This window comes from Salvelinus alpinus, chromosome 5 (assembly GCF_045679555.1).
Source record: "Salvelinus alpinus chromosome 5, SLU_Salpinus.1, whole genome shotgun sequence".
NCBI lineage: Eukaryota > Metazoa > Chordata > Actinopteri > Salmoniformes > Salmonidae > Salvelinus > Salvelinus alpinus.
In genome coordinates, this window is record NC_092090.1 from 98,267,859 (window position 1) to 98,294,365 (window position 26,507).

Genomic DNA, 26,507 nt, shown 5'->3' on the forward strand with positions numbered 1-26,507 from the left:
CTGATTATTAGAGAAAAGGGGGAGACAGATGGGAGAAAAGGGGGAGACAGATGGGAAACAGATGGGAAACAGATGGGAGACAGATGGGAAACAGATGGGAGACAGATTGGAGAGATGGGAAACAGATGGGAGACAGATGGGAGAGATGGGAAACAGATGGGAGACAGATTGGAGAGATGGGAAACAGATGGGAGACAGAAGGGAGAGAGGGGAAACAGATGGGAGACAGATTGGAGAGATGGGAAACAGATGGGAGACAGATGGGAGAGAGGGGGGAAACAGATGGGAGAGAGAGGGGAAACAGATAGGAGACAGATGGGAAACATATGGGAGACAGATGGGAGAGAGGGGGGAAACAGTTGGGAGACAGATGGGAGAGAGGGGGGAAACAGGTGGGAGAGAGAGGGGAAACAGATAGGAGACAGATGGAGACAGACTGGAGACAGGTGGGACAGAGGGGAAGACAGATGGGAGACAAGTGGGAGAGAGATGGGAGAGAGGGGAAGACAGATGGGAGACTAATGGGAGAGGTGGAGACAGATGGGAGACAAGTGGGAGAGAGGGGAAGACAGATGGGAGACTAATGGGAGAGGTGGAGACAGATGGGAGACTAATGGAGAGAGATAGGAGACAGATGGAGAGGTGGAGACAGATGAGAGAGATGGAGACAGATAGGAGACAGATAGGAGACAGATGGGACACAGATGGAGACAGACTGGAGACAGGTGGGACAGAGGGGAAGACATATGGGAGACTAATGGAGAGAGATGGAGAGGTGGAGACAGATGGGAGACTAATGGGAGAGGGGGGAAGACAGATGGGAGACAGGTGGGAGAGAGGGGGAGGTGGGGGCTGTCTGCTAGGGAGTACTAGGGACTACTGGGGTAGGAGCTAGGGGCTATCTGCTAGAGGGTACTAGGGACTACTGGGGTAGGATCTAGGGGCTGTCTGCTAGGGGGTAGGATCTAGGAGCTGTCTGCTAGAGGGTACTAGGGACTACTGGGGTAGGAGCTAGGAGCTGTCTGCTAGAGGGTACTAGGGACTACTGGGGTAGGATCTAGGGGCTGTCTGCTAGGGGGTAGGGGGCTGTCTGCTAGAGGGTACTAGGGACTACTGGGGTAGGATCTAGGGGTAAGGGAGAGGGGTTATCACGCAGTCCTACGTTGGGGTGAGCCGTCTGTAGGTGTTCCTCCCGACAGATCTTCTTCAAGATCCAGTTCCTCCTCATCGCCCAGAGAGCTCTGTAGCTCCTCCCCTTCCCCTGAGGCCAATGCCCCCGTCACATGGCTCAGCCCCGCTGAGAACGTCACTGCGGATCCCAGGACACCTAGAGCGCTGAAAACTACAACCAGACCACACCAGTCAAACACAGAGTGTTGAAAACTACAACCAGACCACACCAGTCAAACGCAGAGCACTGAAAACTACAACCAGAACACACCAGTCAAACGCAGAGCACTGAAAACTACAACCAGAACACACCAGTCAAACGCAGAGCACTGAAAACTACAACCAGAACACACCAGTCAAACGCAGAGCACTGAAAACTACAACCAGACCACACCAGTCAAACCCAGAGCACTGAAAACTACAACCAGACCACACCAGTCAAACGCAGAGCACTGAAAACTACAACCAGAACACACCAGTCAAACGCAGAGCACTGAAAACTACAACCAGAACACACCAGTCAAACACAGAGTGTTGAAAACTACAACCAGACCACACCAGTCAAACGCAGAGCTCTGACAACTACAACCAGAACACACCAGTCCAACACAGAGTGTTGAAAACTACAACCAGACCACACCAGTCAAACGCAGAGCTCTGACAACTACAACCAGAACACACCAGTCCAACTGCACACACAACAGTATATGTAAATCATGTACACTAAATAATTGTGCTACACTCATTATATGCAAAAGAAAGAAAGAAAAAAGTAAACTACAACTAGACCACACCAATCAGACACAGACCAGAGTACTGAAAACTACAACTAGACCACACCAATCAGACACAGACCAGAGTACTGAAAACTACAACTAGACCACACCAATCAGACACAGACCAGAGTACTGAAAACTACAACTAGACCACACCAATCAGACACCGACCAGAGTACTGAAAACTACAACTAGACCACACTAATCAGACACAGACCAGAGTACTGAAAACTACAACTAGACCACACCAATCAGACACAGACCAGAGTACTGAAAACTACAACTAGACCACACCAATCAGACACAGACCAGAGTACTGAAAACTACAACTAGACCACACTAATCAGACACAGACCAGAGTACTGAAAACTACAACTAGACCACACCAATCATACATAGCAACCAAGGCTGCACGCAGACCAAGCCAGCCACACAGACAGTGCAGACTACAACCCAATAACACACACAGCAGACTAGAGCACTCAATACTTCCATTTGACATCAGACAAACAGACCCAAAGAGCAGAATACAAGAGCTGAACATTCTTTAACTTTGACCTAAATAGGATTAGCATACCGTCCAGGCTTCTGACAAGTCTTAACATGTTTTGAAACATTTCTCTCTTCTCTCTGTTTCAATCTGCATATCTCTTTCTCTCTCTCTCTCTCTCCCTCTCTCTCTCTCTCTCTCTATCTCTCTCCTCACTCCATCGCTCTACTTCCTTCTAAACACAAGGCTTCTCTCTCCTTAGTCCATCACTCTACTTCCCTCTAAACACAAGGCTTCTCTCCTCTACTTGCCTCTAAACACAAGGCTTCTCTCCTCTCCTTGCCTCTAAACACAAGGCTTCTGTCCTCTCCTTGCCTCTAAACACAAGGCTTCTGTCCTCTCCTTGCCTCTAAACACAAGGCTTCTGTCCTCTACTTGCCTCTAAACACAAGGCTTCTGTCCTCTACTTCCCTCTAAACACAAGGCTTCTCTCCTCTCCTTCCCTCTAAACACAAGGCTTCTGTCCTCTCCTTGCCTCTAAACACAAGGCTTCTGTCCTCTCCTTGCCTCTAAACACAAGGCTTCTGTCCTCTACTTCCCTCTAAACACAAGGCTTCTGTCCTCTCCTTGCCTCTAAACACAAGGCTTCTGTCCTCTCCTTGCCTCTAAACACAAGGCTTCTGTCCTCTCCTTGCCTCTAAACACAAGGCTTCTGTCCTCTACTTGCCTCTAAACACAAGGCTTCTGTCCTCTCCTTGCCTCTAAACACAAGGCTTCTGTCCTCTCCTTGCCTCTAACACAAGGCTTCTCTCCTCTACTTCCCTCTAAACACAAGGCTTCTCTCCTCTCCTTGCCTCTAAACACAAGGCTTCTGTCCTCTCCTTGCCTCTAAACACAAGGCTTCTGTCCTCTACTTGCCTCTAAACACAAGGCTTCTGATCTCTACTTGCCTCTAAACACAAGGCTTCTCTAAAACCCAGCTCACCCTCCTATCCATTCCTGCCCAAACTAAACACAACACAACAGCCAATCATCATATTGTAATTACGAGCCCGGTCTACTTACCCAAACACAGCAGAGAGGAGAGGATGAGAGTGTTCATGTCCTAGGAGTGTGTGTGAGTGGTTGTGTTGGTGCGTGTTTGTTTCCCGACAGACAGACAGTGAGAGTGTGTGTGTGTGTGTGTTCTGCGCTGACAGACAGTGAGAGAGTGTGTGTGTGTGTGTGTTCTGTGCTGACAGACAGTGAGAGTGTGTGGGTGTGTGTTCTGCGGTGACAGACAGTGAGAGAGTGTGTGTGTGTGTGTTCTGCGCCGACAGACTAGTCTTCTGTCTCTCCTTCCTCTGCTACTTAGGGGTTGGTTGGCTGCTTTTATAGACAACGCCTCAGTAGAGAGAGAGTGAGAGTGTGTGTGTGTGCGTGTGCGTGTGCGTGTGCGTGTGCGTGTGCGTGTGCGCGTGTGTGTGTGTGTGTGTGTGTGTGTGTGTGTGTGTGTGTGTGTGTGTGTGTGTGTGTGTGTGTGTGTGTGTGTGTGTGTGTGTGTGTGTGTCTTTCAGTAATGTAATGATTAACTTGCCCAAACTTAGGGGATGTAGTTATGCATGTCATGTTCTTTACACTTGGCTTCTGTTGGGAATAATAATGAGTAAGATCCTCACACTTTGTTCCATACAGTTAACACACACACACACACACACACACACACACACACACACACACACACACACACACACACACACACACACACACACACACACACACACACACACACACACACACACACACACACACACACACACACACACCTGTAGAGTCATTGTCGTTGTCGAGGTCAAACAAGGGTTTGTAGTATTACAGTGTTGTTCAGGCGATTGAAAGTTGTTTGATAAGTCAATTAGGGATGTACTATATCCCATAATATTACGTGTAATTGCTTTGACGACATTCTGGTAAAGTATATAATACGTTTTCTTTCATGTGATCTTCAGGGATGAGTGTGGGTTACGTTACCTTGTTCCCAGCAAACTGAAAACATTCCCAGGACATTAGCTAACATTCCCATTAAGTTGTAGTTAGGGTTTGATCTAACATTAGGTTGATAACACTCCAAAAACATTCAAATAATGTTTTTGGTAACAAAATGTTTTTGTTTTGTTCTTCAGACAATGTTTAAAATGAAAAAATCCTTGGAATGTTCACAAGGTACTTACTAAAATGTTGTTCATGAAAATGCAACAGCCACCACAGAACATTCCCCTTATTCAGAGGGGTTGGGTTAAATACGGACAACACATTTCAGTTGAATGCATTCAGTTGGACAACTGAAGGTATCCCCCCCACGACTAGGTATCCCCCTTCCCTTTCCTTTCCCTTTTACATTGTCCTCCTACAATATATCCCCCCCCCCTTTCCCCCCTTCCCCGCAAGGTTCCTTTTATTTATACCTTTATTTAACTAGGCAAGTCAATTAAGAACAAATTCTTATTTACAATGACGGCCTACCCCGGCCAAACCCTAACCTGTGCGCCGCCTTATGGGACTCCCCAATCACGGCCAGTTGTGATACAGCCTGGAATCGAACCAGGGTCTGTTATGACGCCTCTAGCACTGAGATACAGGGTAATAAAGGAAATATATATATATAAAATATATGTGTATATATATGTATGTGTATATGTATGTATTTTTATATATATGTGAATATATGTATGTGTAAGTAAGTCCATATATATATATAGGCGGCAGGTAGCCTAGTGGTTAGAGCGCTGGACTAGTAACCGACAGGTTGCTAGATTGGATCCCCGAGCTGACAAGGTAAATATCTGTCATTCTGCCCCCTGAACAAGGCAGTTAACCCACTGTTCCTAGGCCGTTATTGAAAATAAGAATTTGTTCTTAACTGACTTGCCTAGTTAAATATACTGTATATTTGCCAAAAAATATGTGGGGCATTGTAAGTGATGCAGACAATTACATTGATGGAAGCTTTAAAGCTGATCTACCCCTAAAATACTATAAAATTACTTTTTAAAACAACATGACTGTAAGGTTTTAACTTTAGGATAACCTTCAGGGCCACAGATAGAACAACGAGCCAGACGGTTCACTGGATAAATCAGAAGCATCCGGTCGGAATCCGGTTGGCCCTCGCTACATATTCGTCGCCAGACCCACTGGCTCCAGGTCAGCTATAAGTCTATGCTAGGTAAAGCTCCGCTTTATCTCAGCTCACTGATCACCATAACAACACCCACCCGTAGCACGCGCCCCAGCAGGTATATCTCACTGGTCATCCCCAAAGTCAACACCTCCTTTGGCCGCCTTTCCTTCCAGTTCTCTGCTGCCATTGACTGGAAAGAAATGCAAAGATCACTGAAGTTGGAGACTCTTAACTCCCTCACCAACTTTAAACATCAGCTGTCAGAGCAGCTTACCGATCGCTGCAGCTGTACACAGCCCATCTGTAAATAGCCCATCCAACTACCTACCTCATCCCCATATTGTTTTTATTTACTTTTTTTGCTCTTTTGCACACCAGTATTTCTACTTGCGCACCATCATCTGCTCATCTATCACCTCAGTGTTAATTTGCTAAATTGTAATTATTTCGCTACTATGGCCTATTTATTGCCTTACCTCTTTACTCCATTTGCACACAGTGTATATAGACTTTTATATTGTGTTACTGACTGTACTTTTGTTTATTCCATGTGTAACTCTGTGTTGTTGTTTGTGTCGCACTGCTTTGCTTTATCTTGGCCAGGTCACAGTTGTAAATGAGAACTTGTTCTCAACTGGACTACCTGGTTAAATAAAGGTTAAATAAATAAAAATATAACATTTAAAATCCCACTCACTACCAAATATGGTGATGAGAGGAAACCCAGTGGCCAGGAGTGGAAGAAGATGGCCGACATTCTGAAAATGTTCTCATCATTTTAAACATTTGATCTCAATACTAAAATCTGTTCCTAACAGAGTAAGACTACATTTTGTAAACTTTACCCGTTGCCAGAGTTTAAATAAATTGTGTTGTTTAGAAGGAGTGCAAAGGGACAATTGAGTTATTGCATACGCCCACTTCACAGAGTATATAATATACGAATACATGTTAGAACGGGCCAATAGGATCTTGCTAGCTCATGCTTGGCTCTGCCCACCTCCTTGCTTGTTCTGCCCTCTATGATTAATTTGCTCCGATTGGAAATGACAGGCTGTGGTCTGTCCTTGGTTAGTTATACAAATCTTTGACAGGGTGTGTGTGTGTGTGGGGGGGGGGGGGGGGGGGTGTACTATTCAGTTTGCTTGATGTGGTAATTTGTGACCTGCAGGGATAATAGAGTGAGGGTGTGGATACTTCGTTACCTTGTTATGTCTGTCTTCTCTGTTTCCCTCCATTCCTCTCTGGATGGAATCCCGGTGGATAGAACCTCGGGAATGATGGCCATGCAGGCAGCGTTGCACTGTGGTCCGCCGTGACGTGGATAGATGGTTGTTTATAGGGGAGGGACGTGACGGAATTTTCACCAACCTTCCAAAGAGAATGTTAGGAATACCTGACATGTCGTTGGGGAGAGGTCAGACACACTGCTTATTGGAAACTATGACAACAGTCTGGAAAAGAGAGCATAGCACAATAACAGAGTCCTAGAGATCTGAACATCCTCAAACTGGAGGTAGATATATGTGTCTTCTGACCCCTCCTGTCTCAGCCTCCAGTATTTATGCTGCAGTAGCTTATGTGTCGGGGGGCTAGGGTCAGTCTGTTATATCTGGAGTATTTCTCCTGTCTTATCCGGTGTCCTGTGTGAATTTAAGTATGCTCTCTCTAATTCTCTCTTTCTCTCTTTCTTTCTTTCTTTCTCTCTCTCTCGGAGGACCTGAGCCCTAGGACAATGCCTCAGGACTACCTGGCATGATGACTCCTTACTTTCCCCAGTCGACCTGGCTGTGCTGCTGCTCCAGTTTCAACTGTTCTGCCTGCGGCTATGGAACCCTGACCTGTTCACCGGACGTGCTATCTGTCCCAGACCTGCTGTTTTCAACTCTCTAGAGACCGCAGGAGCGGTAGAGATACTCTTAATGATTGGCTATGAAAAGCCAACTGACATTTACTCCTGAGGAGCTGACTTGTTGCACCCTCGACAACTACTGTGATTATTATTATTTGACCCTGCTGGTCATTTATGAACATTTGAACATCTTGGCCATGTTCTGTTATAATCTCCTCCCTCAGCACAGCCAGAAGAGGACTGGCCACCCCTCATAGCCTGGTTCCTCTCTAGGTTTCTTCCTAGGTTTGGGCCTTTCTAGGGAGTTTTTCCTAGCCACCGTGTTTCTACACCTGCATTGCTTGCTGTTTGTGGTTTTAGGCTGGGTTTCTGTACAGCACTTTGATATATAAGCTGATGTAAGAAGGGCTATATAAATACATTTGATTTAGACACTAGTTACTGTAGAGTAGCACCATGAACCAGAAAAAACCTTGGTTCACATGAGAACACACATACATTTACACACACACACACACATACATTTACACACACACACACACACACACACACACACACACACACACACACACACACACACACACACACACACACACACACACACACACACACACACACACACACACACACACACACACACACACACACACACACACACACACACACACACACATTCAGTGATCAATTGAAAGCAACTTTATACATTGTTCCACTTATTTTGACTTGTAGTTATTATACATCTTTACAATGTTCCTCCTCGTACCATTAAAAATAGAAACGCCATTCAATCATTAAAACGTGCAGACTGGTCTGGAATAGTTTCATTGTACACAACTTTTTGATACTATTAAACTTTTATTAAACTTACTAAACTTCATTCACTTTCATGGGATTTCTTCAACATTCTAAGCTTCCATTGTATTTGTATTTATTATGGATCCCCATTAGCTGCTGTCATGGCAGTAGCTACTCTTCCTGGGGTTTATTATGGATCCCCATTAGCTGCTGCCAAGGCAACAGCTACTCTTCCTGGGGTTTATTATGGATCCCCATTAGTTCCTGCCCTGGCAGCAGCTACTCTTCCTGGGGTTTATTATGGATCCCCATTAGTTCCTGCCAAGGCAACAGCTACTCTTCCTGGGGTTTATTCTGGATCCCCATTAGTTCCTGTCAAGGCAGCAGCTACTCTTCCTGGGGTTTATTCTGGATCCCCATTAGTTCCTGCCAAGGCAGCAGCTACTCTTCCTGGGGTTTATTATGGATCCCCATTAGTTCCTGCCAAGGCAACAGCTACTCTTCCTGGGGTTTATTCTGGATCCCCATTAGTTCCTGACAAGGCAGCTGCTACTCTTCCTGGAGTTTATTCTGGATCCCCATTAGTTCCTGTCAAGGCAGCAGCTACTCTTCCTGGGGTTTATTCTGGATCCCCATTAGTTCCTGCCAAGGCAGCTGCTACTCTTCCTGGGATCCAAACACACCAAAGCGTCCACATTACATATTAAACAAAAGATAAAACAGTGATGTTTGTACTGAATGAGCTAAAGATAAAACAGTACATCATATAACATCCCTATACCACCACATTATCCACACCACAACATGTTCAATACCACCATACAGCAATATCACCATGTGTGAGTAAGCATGTATCTTCACAGTCCCCACTGTTCCATAAGGTGTATTTTTATCTGTTTTTTAAATCTGATTCTACCGCTGCATCAGTTACCTGATGTGGAATAGAGTTCCATGTAGTCATGGCTCTATGTAGTACTGTGTGACTCCCGTAGTCTGTTCTGGACTTGGGTACTCTGAAGAGACCTCCTGTGACATGTCTTGTGGGGTATTTATGGGTGTCTGAGCTGTGTGCTAGTCATTTAAACAGACACTTCTGTACATTCAACATGTCAATACCTCTCACAAATACAAGTAGTGATGAAGTCAATCTCTCTTCCACTTTGAGCCATGAGAGATTGACATGCACGTTAGCTCTCCGTGTACTTTTAAGGGCCAGACGTGCTGCCCTGTTCTGAGCCAGTCGTGCTGCCCTGTTCTGAGCCAACCGTGCTGCCCTGTTCTGAGCCAACCGTGCTGCCCTGTTCTGAGCCAACCGTGCTGCCCTGTTCTGAGCCAACCGTGCTGCCCTGTTCTGAGCCAACCGTGCTGCCCTGTTCTGAGCTATCCGTGCTGCCCTGTTCTGAGCCAACCGTGCTGCCCTGTTCTGAGCCAGCCGTGCTGCCCTGTTCTGAGCTATCCGTGCCGCCCTGTTCTGAGCCAACCGTGCTGCCCTGTTCTGAGCCAGACGTGCTGCCCTGTTCTGAGCCAGACGTGCCGCCCTGTTCTGAGCCAGACGTGCTGCCCTGTTCTGAGCCAGACGTGCTGCCCTGTTCTGAGCCAGACGTGCTGCCCTGTTCTGAGCCAACCGTGCTGCCCTGTTCTGAGCCAGCTGTGCTGCCCTGTTCTGAGCCAACCGTGCTGCCCTGTTCTGAGCCAACCGTGCTGCCCTGTTCTGAGCTATCCGTGCTGCCCTGTTCTGAGCCAACCGTGCTGCCCTGTTCTGAGCCAGACGTGCTGCCCTGTTCTGAGCCAAACGTGCTGCCCTGTTCTGAGCCAGACGTGCTGCCCTGTTCTGAGCCAGCTGTGCTGCCCTGTTCTGAGCCAGACGTGCTGCCCTGTTCTGAGCCAGACGTGCTGCCCTGTTCTGAGCTATCCGTGCTGCCCTGTTCTGAGCCAACCGTGCTGCCCTGTTCTGAGCCAGACGTGCTGCCCTGTTCTGAGCCAACCGTGCTGCCCTGTTCTGAGCCAACCGTGCTGCCCTGTTCTGAGCCAGACGTGCTGCCCTGTTCTGAGCCAGCTGTGCTGCCCTGTTCTGAGCCAGCTGTGCTGCCCTGTTCTGAGCCAACTGCAAAAGTCCCTCTTTGTGGCACCTGACCACACTACTGAACAGTAGCACAGGTGCAACAAAACTAGGGCCTGTAGGACCTGCCTTGTTGATAGTGTTGTTAAGGTTTTTACTATCATTCTTTATATCATGTATCTTTGTTTCATAGAATAGTTAATTTTTTATTTAGTTTAATCACATTATTTCTTAATTTTCAATACGTTTGCCAATCAGTTGGGCTGCCAGCTTATTTGCCATACCTTTTGCCTCATCCCTCTCAACCATACCATTTTTCAAATCCTCAACAATCCAAGGGGATTTACCAGTTTTTACAGTCATTTCTTAATGGGTGAATGCTTATTAGTAACTGGAATAAGCAATTTCATAAATGTGTCAAGTGCAGCGTTTGGTTGCTCCTCATTACACACCACAGACCAACACATATTCTTTACATCATCAATATATGAATCACTACAAAACTTATTGTATGACCTCTTATATACTATATTAGGCCCAGCCTTTGGATCTTTGGTTTTCCTAGATATGGCTACTATATGGTGATCACTACATCCGATGGATTTGGATACTGCTTGAAAGCAACTTTCTGCAGCATTAGTAAAGATGTGATCAATACATGTGGATGATTTAACTCCTGTGCTGTTTGTAAATACCCTGGTAGGTTTGACTGATAACCTGAACCAGGTTACAGGCACTGGTTACAGTTTGAAGTTTTTTTTCTTGAGTGGGCAGCTTGTTGAGAGACGGCCAATATTGAAATCACCCAGAGAATATACCTCTCTGTTGATATCACATACATTATCCAGATACTGACTGTTAGCACTTGGTGGTCTACAGCAGCTTCCCAACAGAATGGGCTTTAGGTGAGGCAGGTGAACCTGTAGCCATATTACTTCAACAGTATTTAACATGAGATCCTCTCTAAGCTTTACAGGAATGTGGTTCTGAATATAGACAGCAACACCGCCCCCGTTGGCATTTCTGTCTTTTCTGTAGATGTTATAACCAATAGAGTGGTATTATTACCACTGTATCATCAAAGGTATTATCTAAGTGAGTTTCAGAGATAGTCAGAATATGAATGTCATCTGTTACAAGAAGATATTGACATCATGGACCTTGTTTCTTCGTATGTTAATATGGTCTATTTTTAGCACTTTTCTGCGTTTGCTTGATTGTTTTTAATGTTTTACTGGGAAGCGTATCAGAAGTAGACATGCTCATGTTATTTATATTGGAGCTGATAGTGCAGTGTGACCTGCACAATGTGGTCTTCCTACTAGGAGACACCACCTCAGTGTTAACAGTGGTCTTCCTACTAGGACACACCACCTCAGTGCTAACAGTATAACTCTGGTTCATAGGCTCATGATTACTGCTTACAACAGCTGTAGGATTAACAGAGGTATTCAGGACAATTAGGGGGACATAAAATAAGTTACTTACATTGTGTCTGCCAACGCTCCTAGGATAATGTACTTTAGCTTCATCATTATGACGACTCATTGTCACAACCTTTTGCCTTTATGACAGCTTTGTACACTCTTGGCATTCTCTCAACCAGCTTCTACTGGAATGCTTTTCAAACAGTCTTGAAGGAGTTCCCAGATATGCTGAGCACTTGTTGGCTGCTTTTCCATCACTCTGCGGTCCAACTCATCCCAAACCATCTCAATTGGGTTGAGGTCAGGTGATTGTGGAGGCCAAGTCATCTGATGCACCACTCCATCACTCTCCTTCTTGGTCAAATAGCCCTTACACAGCCTGGAGGTGTGTTGGGTCATTGACCTGTTGAAAAACCAATGATACTCCCACTAAGCGCGAACCAGATGTGATGGTGTATTGCTGCAGAATGCTGTGGTAGCCATGCTGGTTAAGTGTGCCTTGAACTCTAAATAAATCACAGACTGTGTCACCAGCAAAGCACCCCCACACCATCACACCTCCTCCTCCATGCTTCACGGTGGGAACCACACATGCAGAGATCATCCATTCACCTACTATGCGTCTCACAAAGACACAGTGGTTGGAACCAAAAATCTCAAATTTGGACTATTCAGAACAAAGGACAGATTTACACCGATCTAACGTCCATTGCCCGTGTTTCTTGGCCCAAGCAAGTCTGTTCTTCTTATTGGTGTCCTTTAGTAGTGGTTTCTTTGCAGAAATTCGACCATGAAGTCCTGGTTCACGCAGTCTCCTCTGAACAATTGGGTTTTCTAATGATCACTTATCCTTTTAAAATGATCAACTTGGATTAGCTAACACAACGTGCCATTGGAACACAGGAGTGATGGTTGCTGATAATGGGCCTCTCTACGCCTATGTAGATATTCCATTTAAAAATCTGCCGTTGCCAGCTACAATAGTCATTTACAACATTACCAATGTCTACACTGTATTCCTGATCAATTTGATGTTTAATGGACAACAAATGTGTTTTTCTTTCAAAAACAAGGACATTTCTAACTTTTGAACGTTAGTGTGTGTATATAAAGTACATATATTGTGTTTGTGTATATTTATATTGTATTATACAAAAGTGACCTAGGTCTCAATATGTCTTCCCTGTCATATTTTTTTTATTTTTATAAACATAATTTGTATAAATTAGCATAAAATAACTCACTAACATTAACTTTTGAACCTGTTGCTTTTCCCATTGACATTTCAAATTTGGACGTTAGCACGTCGAGCGCACTGATTGGTGATTGGATCCCCCCCCTCGTTAGTCAGTATGTGTTGTCCCCGTGCTGGCTTGTCATCTCGTAAGTCAGTATGTGTTGTCCCCGTGCTGGCTTGTCATCTCGTTAGTCAGTATGTGTTGTCCCCGTGCTGGCTTGTCATCTCGTTAGTCAGTATGTGTTGTCCCCGTGCTGGCTTGTCATCTCGTTAGTCAGTATGTGTTGTCCCCGTGCTGGCTTGTCACCTCGTTAGTCAGTATGTGTTGTCCCCGTGCTGGCTTGTCACCTCGTTAGTCAGTATGTGTTGTCCCCGTGCTGGCTTGTCATCTCGTTAGTCAGTATGTGTTGTCCCCGTGCTGGCTTGTCATCTCGTTAGTCAGTATGTGTTGTCCCCGTGCTGGCTTGTCACCTCGTTAGTCAGTATGTGTTGTCCCCATGCTGGCTTGTCATCTCGTTAGTCAGTATGTGTTGTCCCCGTGCTGGCTTGTCATCTCGTTAGTCAGTATGTGTTGTCCCCGTGCTGGCTTGTCACCTCGTTAGTCAGTATGTGTTGTCCCCGTGCTGGCTTGTCATCTCGTTAGTCAGTATGTGTTGTCCCCGTGCTGGCTTGTCATCTCGTTAGTCAGTATGTGTTGTCCCCGTGCTGGCTTGTCACCTCGTTAGTCAGTATGTGTTGTCCCCGTGCTGGCTTGTCATCTCGTTAGTCAGTATGTGTTGTCCCCGTGCTGGCTTGTCATCTCGTTAGTCAGTATGTGTTGTCCCCGTGCTGGCTTGTCATCTCGTTAGTCAGTATGTGTTGTCCCCGTGCTGGCTTGTCACCTCGTTAGTCAGTATGTGTTGTCCCCGTGCTGGCTTGTCATCTCGTTAGTCAGTATGTGTTGTCCCCGTGCTGGCTTGTCATCTCGTTAGTCAGTATGTGTTGTCCCCGTGCTGGCTTGTCATCTCGTTAGTCAGTATGTGTTGTCCCCGTGCTGGCTTGTCATCTCGTTAGTCAGTATGTGTTGTCCCCGTGCTGGCTTGTCATCTCGTTAGTCAGTATGTGTTGTCCCCGTGCTGGCTTGTCATCTCGTTAGTCAGTATGTGTTGTCCCCGTGCTGGCTTGTCATCTCGTTAGTCAGTATGTGTTGTCCCCGTGCTGGCTTGTCACCTCGTTAGTCAGTATGTGTTGTCCCCGTGCTGGCTTGTCATCTCGTTAGTCAGTATGTGTTGTCCCCGTGCTGGCTTGTCACCTCGTTAGTCAGTATGTGTTGTCCCCGTGCTGGCTTGTCATCTCGTTAGTCAGTATGTGTTGTCCCCGTGCTGGCTTGTCATCTCGTTAGTCAGTATGTGTTGTCCCCGTGCTGGCTTGTCATCTCGTTAGTCAGTATGTGTTGTCCCCGTGCTGGCTTGTCATCTCGTTAGTCAGTATGTGTTGTCCCCGTGCTGGCTTGTCATCTCGTTAGTCAGTATGTGTTGTCCCCGTGCTGGCTTGTCATCTCGTTAGTCAGTATGTGTTGTCCCCGTGCTGGCTTGTCATCTCGTTAGTCAGTATGTGTTGTCCCCGTGCTGGCTTGTCATCTCTCTAGTCAGAAGGTGTTTCACAGGTGATATTTAAGAGCTGCTGGCCCAGTGCTCCAGTTGGTATGAGAGATGTTGATAGCGCTGCTTTTTAAAGTTGATAAACCAAAACTTTCTGTCTTGTATCTCCCCCTTGTTTGGTTTGGTTTGCTCCACTTATTTTTCCTCCATATCATACGTTGGTGTGGGTCTTTGTTTTTGTGTGCCTTGTCTGAGGTAAATTTAGTAGGCACTCACGGTGGGTGTCATTTGGAACCCACTTTCTTGTTGCTAAGCAACATTCAGTGGACTCGTGGTGGGTGTCATTTGGAACACACTTTCTTGTTGCTTAGCAACATTCAGTGGACTCGTGGTGGGTGTCATTTGGAACACACTTTCTTGTTGCTAAGCAACATTCAGTGGACTCATGGTGGGTGTCATTTGGAACACACTTTCTTGTTGCTAAGCAACATTCAGTGGACTCATGGTGGGTGTCATTTGGAACACACTTTCTTGTTGCTAAGCAACATTCAGTGGACTCATGGTGGGTGTCATTTGGAACACACTTTCTTGTTGCTAAGCAACATTCAGTGGACACCCCCCCTGTGAGTGTCTTTCAGAACCATACCTGAAATTTTATTTTGGGGGAAAACGTAACAAACCGTTCAAGCTAGATACACCAAAACAACTTTCACATGCTCAGGCTATCCTAAATTCAAATTATTTACCCTTTAAATCAACTATAACTTATAAAATAAGCATACATTAGCATAACAATGACTCAACAACAGTAACTGTTCAACTGCAAATCCTTTGACTTTAAAAAAAAATCTAACTTTTAGTAATGTGTGTTGAAATCCAGGTTCACCCGTCCAGAGGTATGTACGTGTGTGTGTGTGTGTGTGTGAACTAATGATTATGTGAGTTAATGTTCACTCATTAACATGGTGTGTTTTGTCTAACGAGCCATTTAGTACAGGTCATTACCTCTGTACAATGTAATGAGGAGGAAGTGTGTGTGTGTGTGTGTGTGTGTGTGTGTGTGTGTGTGTGTGTGTGTGTGTGTGTGTGTGTGTGTGTGTGTGTGTGCGTGCGTGCGTGCGTGCGTGCGTGCGTGCGTGCGTGCGTGCGTGCGTGCGTGCGTGCGTGCGTGCGTGCGTGCGTGCGTGCGTGCGTGCGTGCGTGCGTGCGTGCGTGCGTGTGTGTGTGTGTGTGTCTGTGCACACTTCCATGTACAGTAATCAACCGAATCTCCAAATAAAGCGCTAACCCGTGTCTTAACCGGAGCAACTGAATTAAGCCACGGCTTGACGTTGAAGTTATGCCATGTGTTGCCGAATCTTAGCTGTCAGTCAAAAGCTGCAAAAAGGGAAACTAAAATGTAAGTCTATGCATTCATTCTGTATGGTTAAGGGTTAGGCTTAAGTCTATGCATTAATTCTGTATGGTTAAGGGTTAGGCTTAAGTCTATGCATTAATTCTGTGTGGTTAAGGGTTAGGCTTAAGTCTATGCATTCATTCTGTATGGTTAAGGGTTAGGCTTAAGTCTATGCATTCGTTCTGTATGGTTAAGGGTTAAGGTTTGGATTAAGGCTTAAAACAACAACAAAAAACACGCAACCTTCTGAGTCTGAGTTTGCGGCTTTAAACCCCCCCACCTTTAAACCCCATCCACAACGCAAATAGCAAGCCTGTTAGAAGATAACAGGCGCTCACGTTGCCCCTAAAGGACGGCATAGCTTCCACATTTGGGTCCAGGTCCGAACGTGATCTGGTACCTGCAGAATCAGCACCTCCTGGCCTAGTCCAAAAGAGAATGGGGAAAGAAGTAGTGGTGACAAGATATAGAACACATCTGACCCTCGTATTCTCATAAATATTTCACCCAAGCAAGGTTTTTACGTCTGCCATTTTTTCTTGTGTACATTCCTGTAGTAGTGGAATGTGGAGAATATTTGCTTACTCTGAAGTGTTGAGTTAGGATTTCATCACATCAGACTTCTAGGATTTCATAACAGAGCTTAACTTTTCAGACGGGGGCGGGGGGGGATTCCAACCAGAGTTAAGCACGCGGGAAGAAAAAAAACAGTAACAGAGACATACTCTATCTTCTTTCCATTGAACACACGCATCAATAGTCAAGCTCCAACTACTCCAGGAATTTTCATCTTGATCTTCTTAGCCCCAACTTCCACAGAAACTCCAGAAATCACCCCGGTGATTGGTGCCCTGCAGTTACCTCTCTCTCTCCTGGATCCTGGTGAGGCACAAGGCAGTCACCTCTCTCTCTCCTTGATTCTGGTGAGGCACAAGGCAGTCACCTCTCTCCCCTTGATTCTGGTGAGGCACAAGGCAGTCACCTCTCTCTCCTGGATCCTGGTGAGGCACAAGGCAGTCACCTCTCTCTCCTGGATCCTGGTGAGGCACAAGGCAGTCACCTCTCTCTCCTTGATTCTGGTGAGGCACAAGGCAGTCACCTCTCTCTCTCCTTGATTCTGGTGAGGCACAAGGCAGTCCGCTCTCTCTCCTTGATCCTGTAGCCATCACTTTCTTCACCATCTTGGCAACATCAATTGTCTCTGCCAGGTACATCAAGCAGCACTCCTACTACAAACTGTGAAGTAGTTGAGTCATGAGCAGTAGGCTTACTAGACACTGTTTTAACTGTGACGCTAGCTATCTTTAGCCATCCCTTAGTGACTGTAGTCCATCCAGTATTCTCATCACCTTCATTCTCATCTTTGCTATTACCATCATATTAAAACTCAGCATCCACTTCCGCCATTCTCTCTAGCTCTGAAAAACAGACATTTTGTATGGATTTTTATTTTTTTATAAAGGCACCGCTGCTCCCAAAATAAAAACTCCCAAGTCACAGAAGCTAAATATGTGGCTGCATTTGGTTACACTTTAGAGCCCTGGTTGTAGGTGTGTATGTTCAGAGCTAAGGAACCAAGGATGAGAGTCAGATGGCCTAAAGACACAACTACAAAGAAAGGACAAGTTTTATTAGAAATTTTATAAATAAGAAAAAAACTAACAAATATTTGTATAATTTAAAATACTGCATATAAAGTTCAATATGGCCAAAAACTGGATCAAACATGATATCAAACATGATACCAAACATGATAGTAAGCCATTCTAACATGAAGGAGACAGAAATCGTCTTTACAGCCATGCAAAACTTACTCCTGACAAAAATACATTTTCAGTTTGAGACACACAGTAGAAATGCTGGAGTTGTGTTCAGTAGGCACAGCACGGAAGAAAACTGAGTGAAACATTATCCGTTACAAAACGTTTTAAAATGTTTTCCGTTGCGTGCCCTAATGAACGTAACCCTGGTAAGTAAAAGAACTACAGTATGTTATGTAACATAATGATTGACCTAATAGCCGCTGTCAAACACACATCACGCCATCTGCACCTCCTGGTACGTCTGCTGTTTCTGTTGCGGTGGACATCTATTTCTCTTGTACCTGGAACAGTAGGAGCAGCAATTACATACAGATACAAACAGACACACAGATACAAACAGACACACACACAGATACAAACAGACACAGATACAAACAGACACACACACAGATACAAACAGACACACACACAGATACAAACAGACACACGAGGCTGGTGGGAGGAGCTATAGGAGGGTGGGCTCATTGTAATGGCTGGAACGGAATCATTGGAACAGAATCATCGGAACGGAGTCAAACATGTTCCATATGTTTGAAAACGTTCCATTTCAGCCATTACAATGAGCCATCCTCTAGCTCCTCCCACTAGCTTCCTCTGACACAGATGCATGCTCTCTCTCTCTCCCCCTCTGTCTCTCACCATCGGCAGAAGAAGTAGAAGACTCCAGCGATGCCTATAAACAGAAGGCCCCCACATACCACCATCAGGATGACATGCTCTTCTTTCATTGGCTGAAACACCATCTCCAGGTGAGCACACCTGGGCCCGTAGTAACCCCTCTCACACCTGGAGAGAGAAGGACATGAGTCACACACACACACACACACACACACACACACACACACACACACACACACACACACACACACACACACACACACACACACACACACACACACACACACACACACACACACACACACACACACACACACACACACACACTCCATCCCATTACAGAGCACCCCCCCCACACACACACACATTACAGTGCTGTATCACAAAACACACACCAGGTAAACTACACCTTTCTGTGTATGTGACAATAAATCCTATATATATTTATTTATCTTACTTGCAGTGGTGTTCGTTGAGATCCAGCAGTAGGAGACATTCTCCGTTGAGACAGTAGCTCTCTAGATTGGAGTCACATTTCTGGCTCATCACCTTATCCATGTGAGGACGGGACTGCTCCTGGTCTGGATAAAAACACCAATAACCAACCAAATCAGCCATATATTTAGATAGTTCAAAATAAATAATACTATGTCAGTCAGTAGAACCAGTCCAGGAAGAGGGTCTACCTGCTGTTGTTCCTGTCTCACGGTGGGAGGACCGGGGGCTGGTTGGGGCTGGCTGTGTGGAGGAGAGGACATCTGTAGTATGTACATCAGGCCAGATCAATAACAGACCTGTGTGTCAAAGAGAGAGAGAGAACAAACAAAATATACCCTTTTAGCAAAGCAGTTGTACCCTCCATCCTTCACATCACCCCCCGGGCCATGGCACTTGTACCCTCCATCCTTCACATCACCCCCCGGGCCATGGCACTTGTACCCTCCATCCTTCACATCACTCCACAGGCCATGGCACTTGTACCCTTCCATCCTTCACATCACTCCACAGGCCATGGCACTTGTACCCTCCATCCTTCACATCACTCCACAGGCCATGGCACTTGTACCCTCCATCCTTCACATCACCCCATGGGCCATGGTAGTTGTACCCTCCATCCTTCACATCACTCCACAGGCCATGGCACTTGTACCCTCCATCCTTCACATCACTCCACAGGCCATGGTAGTTGTACCCTCCATCCTTCACATCACTCCACAGGCCATGGCACTTGTACCCTCCATCCTTCACATCACTCCCCGGGCCATGGCACTTGTACCCTCCATCCTTCACATCACTCCCCGGGCCATGGCACTTGTACCCTCCATCCTTCACATCACCCCACGGGCCATGGCACTTGTACCCTCCATCCTTCACATCACCCCCCGGGCCATGGCACTTGTACCCTCCATCCTTCACATCACTCCACAGGCCATGGCACTTGTACCCTCCATCCTTCACATCACTCCACAGGCCATGGCACTTGTACCCTCCATCCTTCACATCACTCCACGGGTCATGGCACTTGTACCCTTCCATCCTTCACATCACTCCACGGGCCATGGCACTTGTACCCTCCATCCTTCACATCACCCCCCGGGCCATGGCAGTTGTCTGATCTCTACTTGATTGCATGTCATCCTGAAACTCTTAACGGATTGAGTTTAATTAAAATGTTTTATTTTACCAGGCAGGCCAATTAAAGAACTTATTTACAATGATGGCCTGGCAATGACCGTTACTGTGCCCAGCCTATGTCATTCTATCCACATGACGGAGGAGAACAGTTGATGTTGTGAACGTGCCTGGCACATGGAGCTTGGCATGCTGAGCACTGCCAGTCTATGCCAAGCAGACGGGGTTATTGTGTTGCCAAAAAAGGGCCCGGGCGTAAGCATGGATGCCAGTCTATTTCTGCCCTCTTGCCAACTCCTGATGAAATGGTCATGTTTAGCATGACAAGATATCTAAACAGAATGGTAGAGTGGCTACCCCGACATGGCTCGGTTTGTCAACGCCACATTCCTGAGACATGGCTTAATGATGCAAGGTTTACGTCTCCATCCCCAAGGCACCAAAAAATGCAGGTTGGCATTTATTGGGATGACTCATGTACTGAAGGCATCTCTGTAGATTGGTCACTAGCTGGCACTGCCACAAAATCTGATTTGAAATCTAACCTTAACCACATTGCCAACCCGAATGCCTAACCATACATTTCTGATTTCATACATTTTTACGATATGGTAGGGCGTCCAATCAAAAACGCATTTGATTGGAAACGCATAATTTGACAAAAATGGGTAAAGACATTAAATTGGGTATATACTCCTGTAAGAAAAATTATTATTAAAAAAATCTGAATCCATTGAACTCGTCATCTTTCTTCTCAAATCCGGAGGACATAAAACAATAGAGTTAAGATAGATTTGGGAGACATGACACGTAGTTCATCAACTACACTGAATAAAAAAACAAACATGTAAAGTGCTGGTCCCATGTTTCATGAGCTGAAATAAAAGATCCCAGAAATGTTCCATTACGCACAAAACGTGATTTTCTCTCGAATTTTGTGCACAAATTTGTTTACATCCCTGTTAGTGAGCATCCACCCACCTGACAGATGTGGCATAATTCAGAAGCTGATTAAACGGCATGATCATTACACAGGTGCACCTTGTGCTGGGGCCACTAAAAAGGCCACTAAAATGTGCAGTTATGTCACACAACACAATGCCACAGATGTCTCAAGTTTTGAGGAAGCGTGCAATTGACATGCTGACTGCAGGAATGTACAGCGGAGATGTTGCCAGAGAATTGAATGTTCATTTCTCTACCATAAGCCGTCTCCAACCTTATTTTAGAGAATTTGGCAATACGTTCAACCGGCCTCACAACCGCAGGCCCCGTGTACGCCGTTGTGTGGGCGAACGGTTGATTGATGTCAACGTTGTGAACAGAGTGCCCCATGGTGGTGGTGGGGTTATGGTATGGGGCAGGCATGAGTTACAGACAACGAACACGGTTGCATCTTAGCAATTTTACTGCACAGAGACACCGTGACGAGGTCCATTGTCGTGCCATTCATCCACCACCTCACCTCACCTCATGATAATGCACGTCCCCATGTCACAAGGATCTGTACACATTTCCTGGAAGCTGAAAATATCCCAGTTCTTCCACGGCCTGCATACTCACCAGAAATCAACGGTTGGGATGCTCTGGAGCGACAGCGTTTTCCAGTTTGCGCCAATATCCAGCAACTTCGCACAGTCATTGAAGAGGAGTGGGACAACATCCCATAATCAACAGCCTGATCAACTCTATGCAAAGGAGATGTGTCGCGCTGCATGAGGAAAAATGCTCATACTGACAGATACTGACTGGTTCTCTGGTCCATGACCCTATTTGATTTTTAAAGGTATCTGTGATCAACAGATGGATATCTGTATTCCCAGTCATGTGAAATTCAGTCATGTGAAATCCATAGATTAGGACCTAATGAATCTATTTAAATTGACCGATTTCCTGATATGAACTGTAACTCTGTAAAATCTTAGAAATTGTTGCATGTTGACTTTATATTGTTGTTCAGGGTTTTACAGAGCTCGGTGCTTATTATGGGATGTATAAGGTTACGAATACAGACTATGTTGTTAGAGAAAGACCATACTGAACGATTCAGAACATGAAGAATCATATTTGTCTCAGTAAAATGTATTTTATAACATAAGGAAGTGAAATTTCAACAACAAAAGCACATTTTTTCCCCCCACCCACTCTGGGCAGTGTGACACCCTAGATCAGGGCTGTCCAACCCGCTTCCTGTAGATCTACCGTTATGTGGGTTTTCAGTCCAACCCTAATTTAACACACCCGATTCTACTAATTAGCTGCTCAACAAAGACCTTAAAACTAACTGAACGAGATCTGCTAAATTTAGAGTTAGACTGAAAACCTACAGGACAATAGATCTCCAGGAAGAGGGTTGGCCAGCCCTGCCCTAGATATACAGTACCTGTCCAAAGTTGGACACACCTACTCTTTCCAGGGTTTTTCTTTATTTTTTACTATATTCTACATTGTAGAATAATAGTGAAGACATCAAAACTATGAAATAACACATATGGAATCATGTAGTAACCAAAAGAAAGTGTTAAACAAATCAAAATAGATTTCATATTTGAGATTCTTCAAAGTAGCCACCGTTTGCCTTGACAGCTTTGCACACTCTTGGCATTCTCTCAACCAGCTTCATGAGATAGTCACCTGGAATGCATTTCAATTAACAGGTGTGCCTAGTTAAAAAGTTAATTTGTGGAATTTCTTTCCTTCTTAAGGAGGGGTGGTATACAGAAGATAGACCTATTTGGAAAAAGACCAAGTCTATATTATGGCAAGAACAGCTCAAATAAGCAAAGAGAAACGACAGTCCACCATTACTTTAAGACATGAAGGCCAGTCAATGCGGAATATTTCAAGAACTTTGAAAGTTTCTTCAAGTGCAGTCGCAAAAACCATTAAAAAAAACATATGATGAAACTCTCTCTCATGAGGACCACCACAGGAAAGGAAGACTCAGAGTTACCTCTGCTGTAGAGGATAAGTTCATTAGAGTTACCAGCCTCAGAAATTGGAGCCAAAATAAATGCTTCAGAGTTTAAGTAACAGACACATCTTAAAATCAACTGTTCAGAGGAGACTGCGTGAATCAGGCCTTCATGGTCGAATTGCTGCAAAGAAACCACTACTAAAGGACACCAATAAGAAGACACTTTCTTGGGCCAAGAAACACGAGCAATGAACATTAGACAAGTGGAAATCTGTCCTTTGTTCTGAGGAGTCCAAATTTGAGATTTTTGGTTCCAACCGCTGTGTCTTTGTGAGACGCAAAGGAGAACGGATGATCTCTGTATGTGTGGTTCCCACCGTGGAGGAGGAGGTGTGATGGTGCTTTTCTGGTGACACTGTCTGTGATTTATTTAGATTTCAAGGCACACTTAACCAGCATGGCTACCACAGCATTCTGCAGTGATATGCCATCCCATCTGGCTTGCGCTTAGTGGGACTATCATTGGTTTTTCAACAGGACAATGACCCAACACACCTCCAGGCTGTGTAAGGGCTATTTGACCAAGAAGGAGAGTGATGGAGTGCTGCATCATATGACCTGGCCTCCACAATCCCCCGACCTCAACCCAATTGAGATGGTTTTGGATGAGTTGGACCGCAGAGTGAAGGAAAAGCAGCCAACACAGTGCTCAGCATGTGGGAACTCCTTCAAGACTGTTGGAAAAGCATTCCAGGTTAAGCTGGTTGAGAGAATGCCAAGAGTGTGCAAAGTTGTCATCAAGGCAAAGAAGAATCTAAAATATATTTTGATTTGTTTTTACAGTACTACATGATTCCATAGTTTTGATGTCTTTACTATTATTCTACAATGTAGAAAATAGTAAAAATAAAGAAAAACCCTTGAATGACTAGGTGTGTCCAAACTTTTGACTGGTACTGTAGACAATTTTGACTTTGCAGCTGGCCCATCTAGCGGAAAATGCTCAGTTCTGCCTCAAGGGCAAGACTCATGACTATAAACGTCAACCTGCAACAAGAATAGAATATGCCTTCGTCAGACAGCCAGATAGACAATGAGAAAGTATTGTAACCAGGTAACAAAATACAGTACCACAGTAGCCAAAACAATCGACAGGTAAATATTTCTCTGCTCTCCCTGTGACCATGGCAGCCAACATATTTTTCAAACAGCTGAGTTGATGAGGCCAATAAAAACAGAGGCATTATGATAATACCCACTTGTCACACAATGGTTTAATCAACGTTGTTTCCACATCATATAAATGAAAATACGGTTGAACCAACGTGGAATAGACATTGATTTGACGTCGGTGCCCAGTGGGTAGGTTGTTATGAGCAGAGAACACCGGAAGAAATATAAATAAATAAATAAAATATTTAAATCAATGAATTATTGCAATGTTTGTTAATGTGTAAATTAATCCCATAAGGGATGTGTTGCCAACTGGCGATTTGACAAGAACATTACATTACATTTCATTCATTCATAATGTCAGGTAGAAATAGTCATCGGAAGTCACATTGGGTTAAAAGGAATGAGCGTGTTTAATGTAATAGTCTGGATGCACACGCCTTCTTGTATGTATCATTTATGCAGCCAGTCCATCCCCATAGTTCCATTTGAGACAGGAATGTCTCAGAGAAGCCCTAGGTATGAGGAAGCACAATCACTATACAGTACACCATGCCCTGAGACGTGATGTAGTCCCCTATGGCGTCTAGGACTCTATACAGCCATGTCGCAAAGCAATGTATTAGCATACATCACATTCTTACAGGATTAGAGTATTAGGCTATTTAACTTTTCACACCTTAAAAAAAAAAATGGACGATGTCAATTGACGCTGTGAATATTTCTCTATATCTATCCTTTTCTAAAAACAAGTCATTTAAACAGTGCGTCGACAGTGGACATTCAATCTCATAGGCTGAAGCAATTTGTTTTCTGACGCGCGTAATGGCTAAATTTCGCGCCTCTCCAAATTACATTATACTTTTACACAGTTGCTTATACTTGTCCATTTATCTAAGACTAAATGTGACTTAATAAAAAAATTAAACTGATGCCATTAACTCACCGAGAAATGACAGCAGGATGGACGATTGTGGGTTCCTCATTGCTCTTTAGCGGACGGAGATGGAGAGAGACCGCAGCAGCGAGGATGGGACGCTTTTAAGTGGGTCATGCAGGAAACCCTATCTGCGGGTAGACAGGTATGCACCTATCGTGGTGGACTACAGGCATTTCCGACCTGTCAAATAGATGTATTACCGTGAAGGTTGTCTCGTATTAGCCTACGGGCTCAAAACCAGACGAGCAACCACATTAGGCCTTTGCTCTTCCAGATGAAAAGACACGGTAAACAATCAGGGTTTGGTTTAATACAGGGTGTGGACAGCCATCATGTACAACCTGCTTTGCTGTTATTCATAGACCTTTTACAAAAGGTTTTATTGGCCTAGACCTCCACGGAGCATCATTTACGGTAAAGAGGGCACTAAAACTAAGATCAAACGCTCTAAATGCCAAACCTGCCATTCAAAGGTCCTTTTAATTTCCAAAGAACTGTCAAATACGGATTATTGTGGTATGTTGATTACAAGGTTTGGTCTGGGAATCAGGTGTTACGATAGAAGATGTAGAATCTTTATTGTCCATTTGGGTGAGATCATAGGCTTATTAATAAATCCACCTAAAGTCGACTGTCATCTTGAATAGCTCCCTGTGTGTTTATGCTAGAGATTATTAACCCTTTGTTGAACTGGCTGCCATTCAATCCCCTCTATCAGCCGTTATAAAGTTTGCACCTTTTCCATAACACGGGGCTTGTGAAAGCATACTTTTTTCTACACGTGAGAGGATCCGGACAAGAAAACGTCTGTTAAACCGTGTGAGCTACAAACGTATATTTCACCAATATCGAAAGGGGAGACTCACAAGAGCGAAAGTCGATTGTTTGGCTCTATAACATCCATACGATTTATGGCAGTCGTCTGAACGCTTTGTAGCAGAAATCCTGATTTCAGAAGAGGTCTTTTCACAAAAATCGACTGCCCAGATCAAACCTTGGGAGCTACAAACTAATACGTTACCCATAACAAAAGGGGATACGAACGTGACGGTGTTCGTTGATCTGCTCTACACGGCAAGTCATCTGAATGTAACTCAGGACCCGGATGTACAAATTGCAAACAGTCTGAATAGGGGGTAAAATGAGCCAAAAACAACGTGACAAAACATGGGTCTTTTCCCCCCCTGAGTTTTCTTGTATATCTCAGATAAGGGACAGACACTTCAAAATCTTGTTCCTTATGATTAATTTTTTTGACGGTCTGTTTTGCCTTTTCTGAATGTGTTATTCAATGTGTTTCTATGGGCTATAGCAGTAAAGGCCAAATAAAATTTTCGCCCCCCCATATATTTTTTTTAGACCCATATGGAGACTAAAATTCTAAATGCTAAATTATACATTTAATGACCATCTTAAAACAATGACATATGTTAGATTAGTAGTTATTGTTATCTAAGGGCTT

The 26,507-nt window shown here is 44.8% G+C and overlaps 1 protein-coding gene and 1 pseudogene across 1 annotated transcript in view; both read right to left on the minus strand.

Moving 5' to 3' along the window:
- Positions 1 to 3,781, minus strand: part of LOC139577323 (uncharacterized) — a 9,702-nt gene extending 5,921 nt beyond the window's left edge. The window contains exons 1-2 of the mRNA XM_071404346.1: positions 3,502 to 3,781; positions 1,163 to 1,342 (exon numbers count right to left, since the gene is read on the minus strand). Of these exons, the coding sequence (XP_071260447.1) occupies positions 1,163 to 1,342; positions 3,502 to 3,538 (217 nt within the window). The 5' untranslated portion in view covers positions 3,539 to 3,781. The remainder of the gene's footprint in view (positions 1 to 1,162; positions 1,343 to 3,501) is intronic.
- Positions 3,782 to 17,551: 13,770 nt separating this feature from the next.
- LOC139577324 (proepiregulin-like) lies at positions 17,552 to 25,293 on the minus strand (annotated as a pseudogene).
- Between the last annotated feature and the right edge of the window lie 1,214 nt (positions 25,294 to 26,507).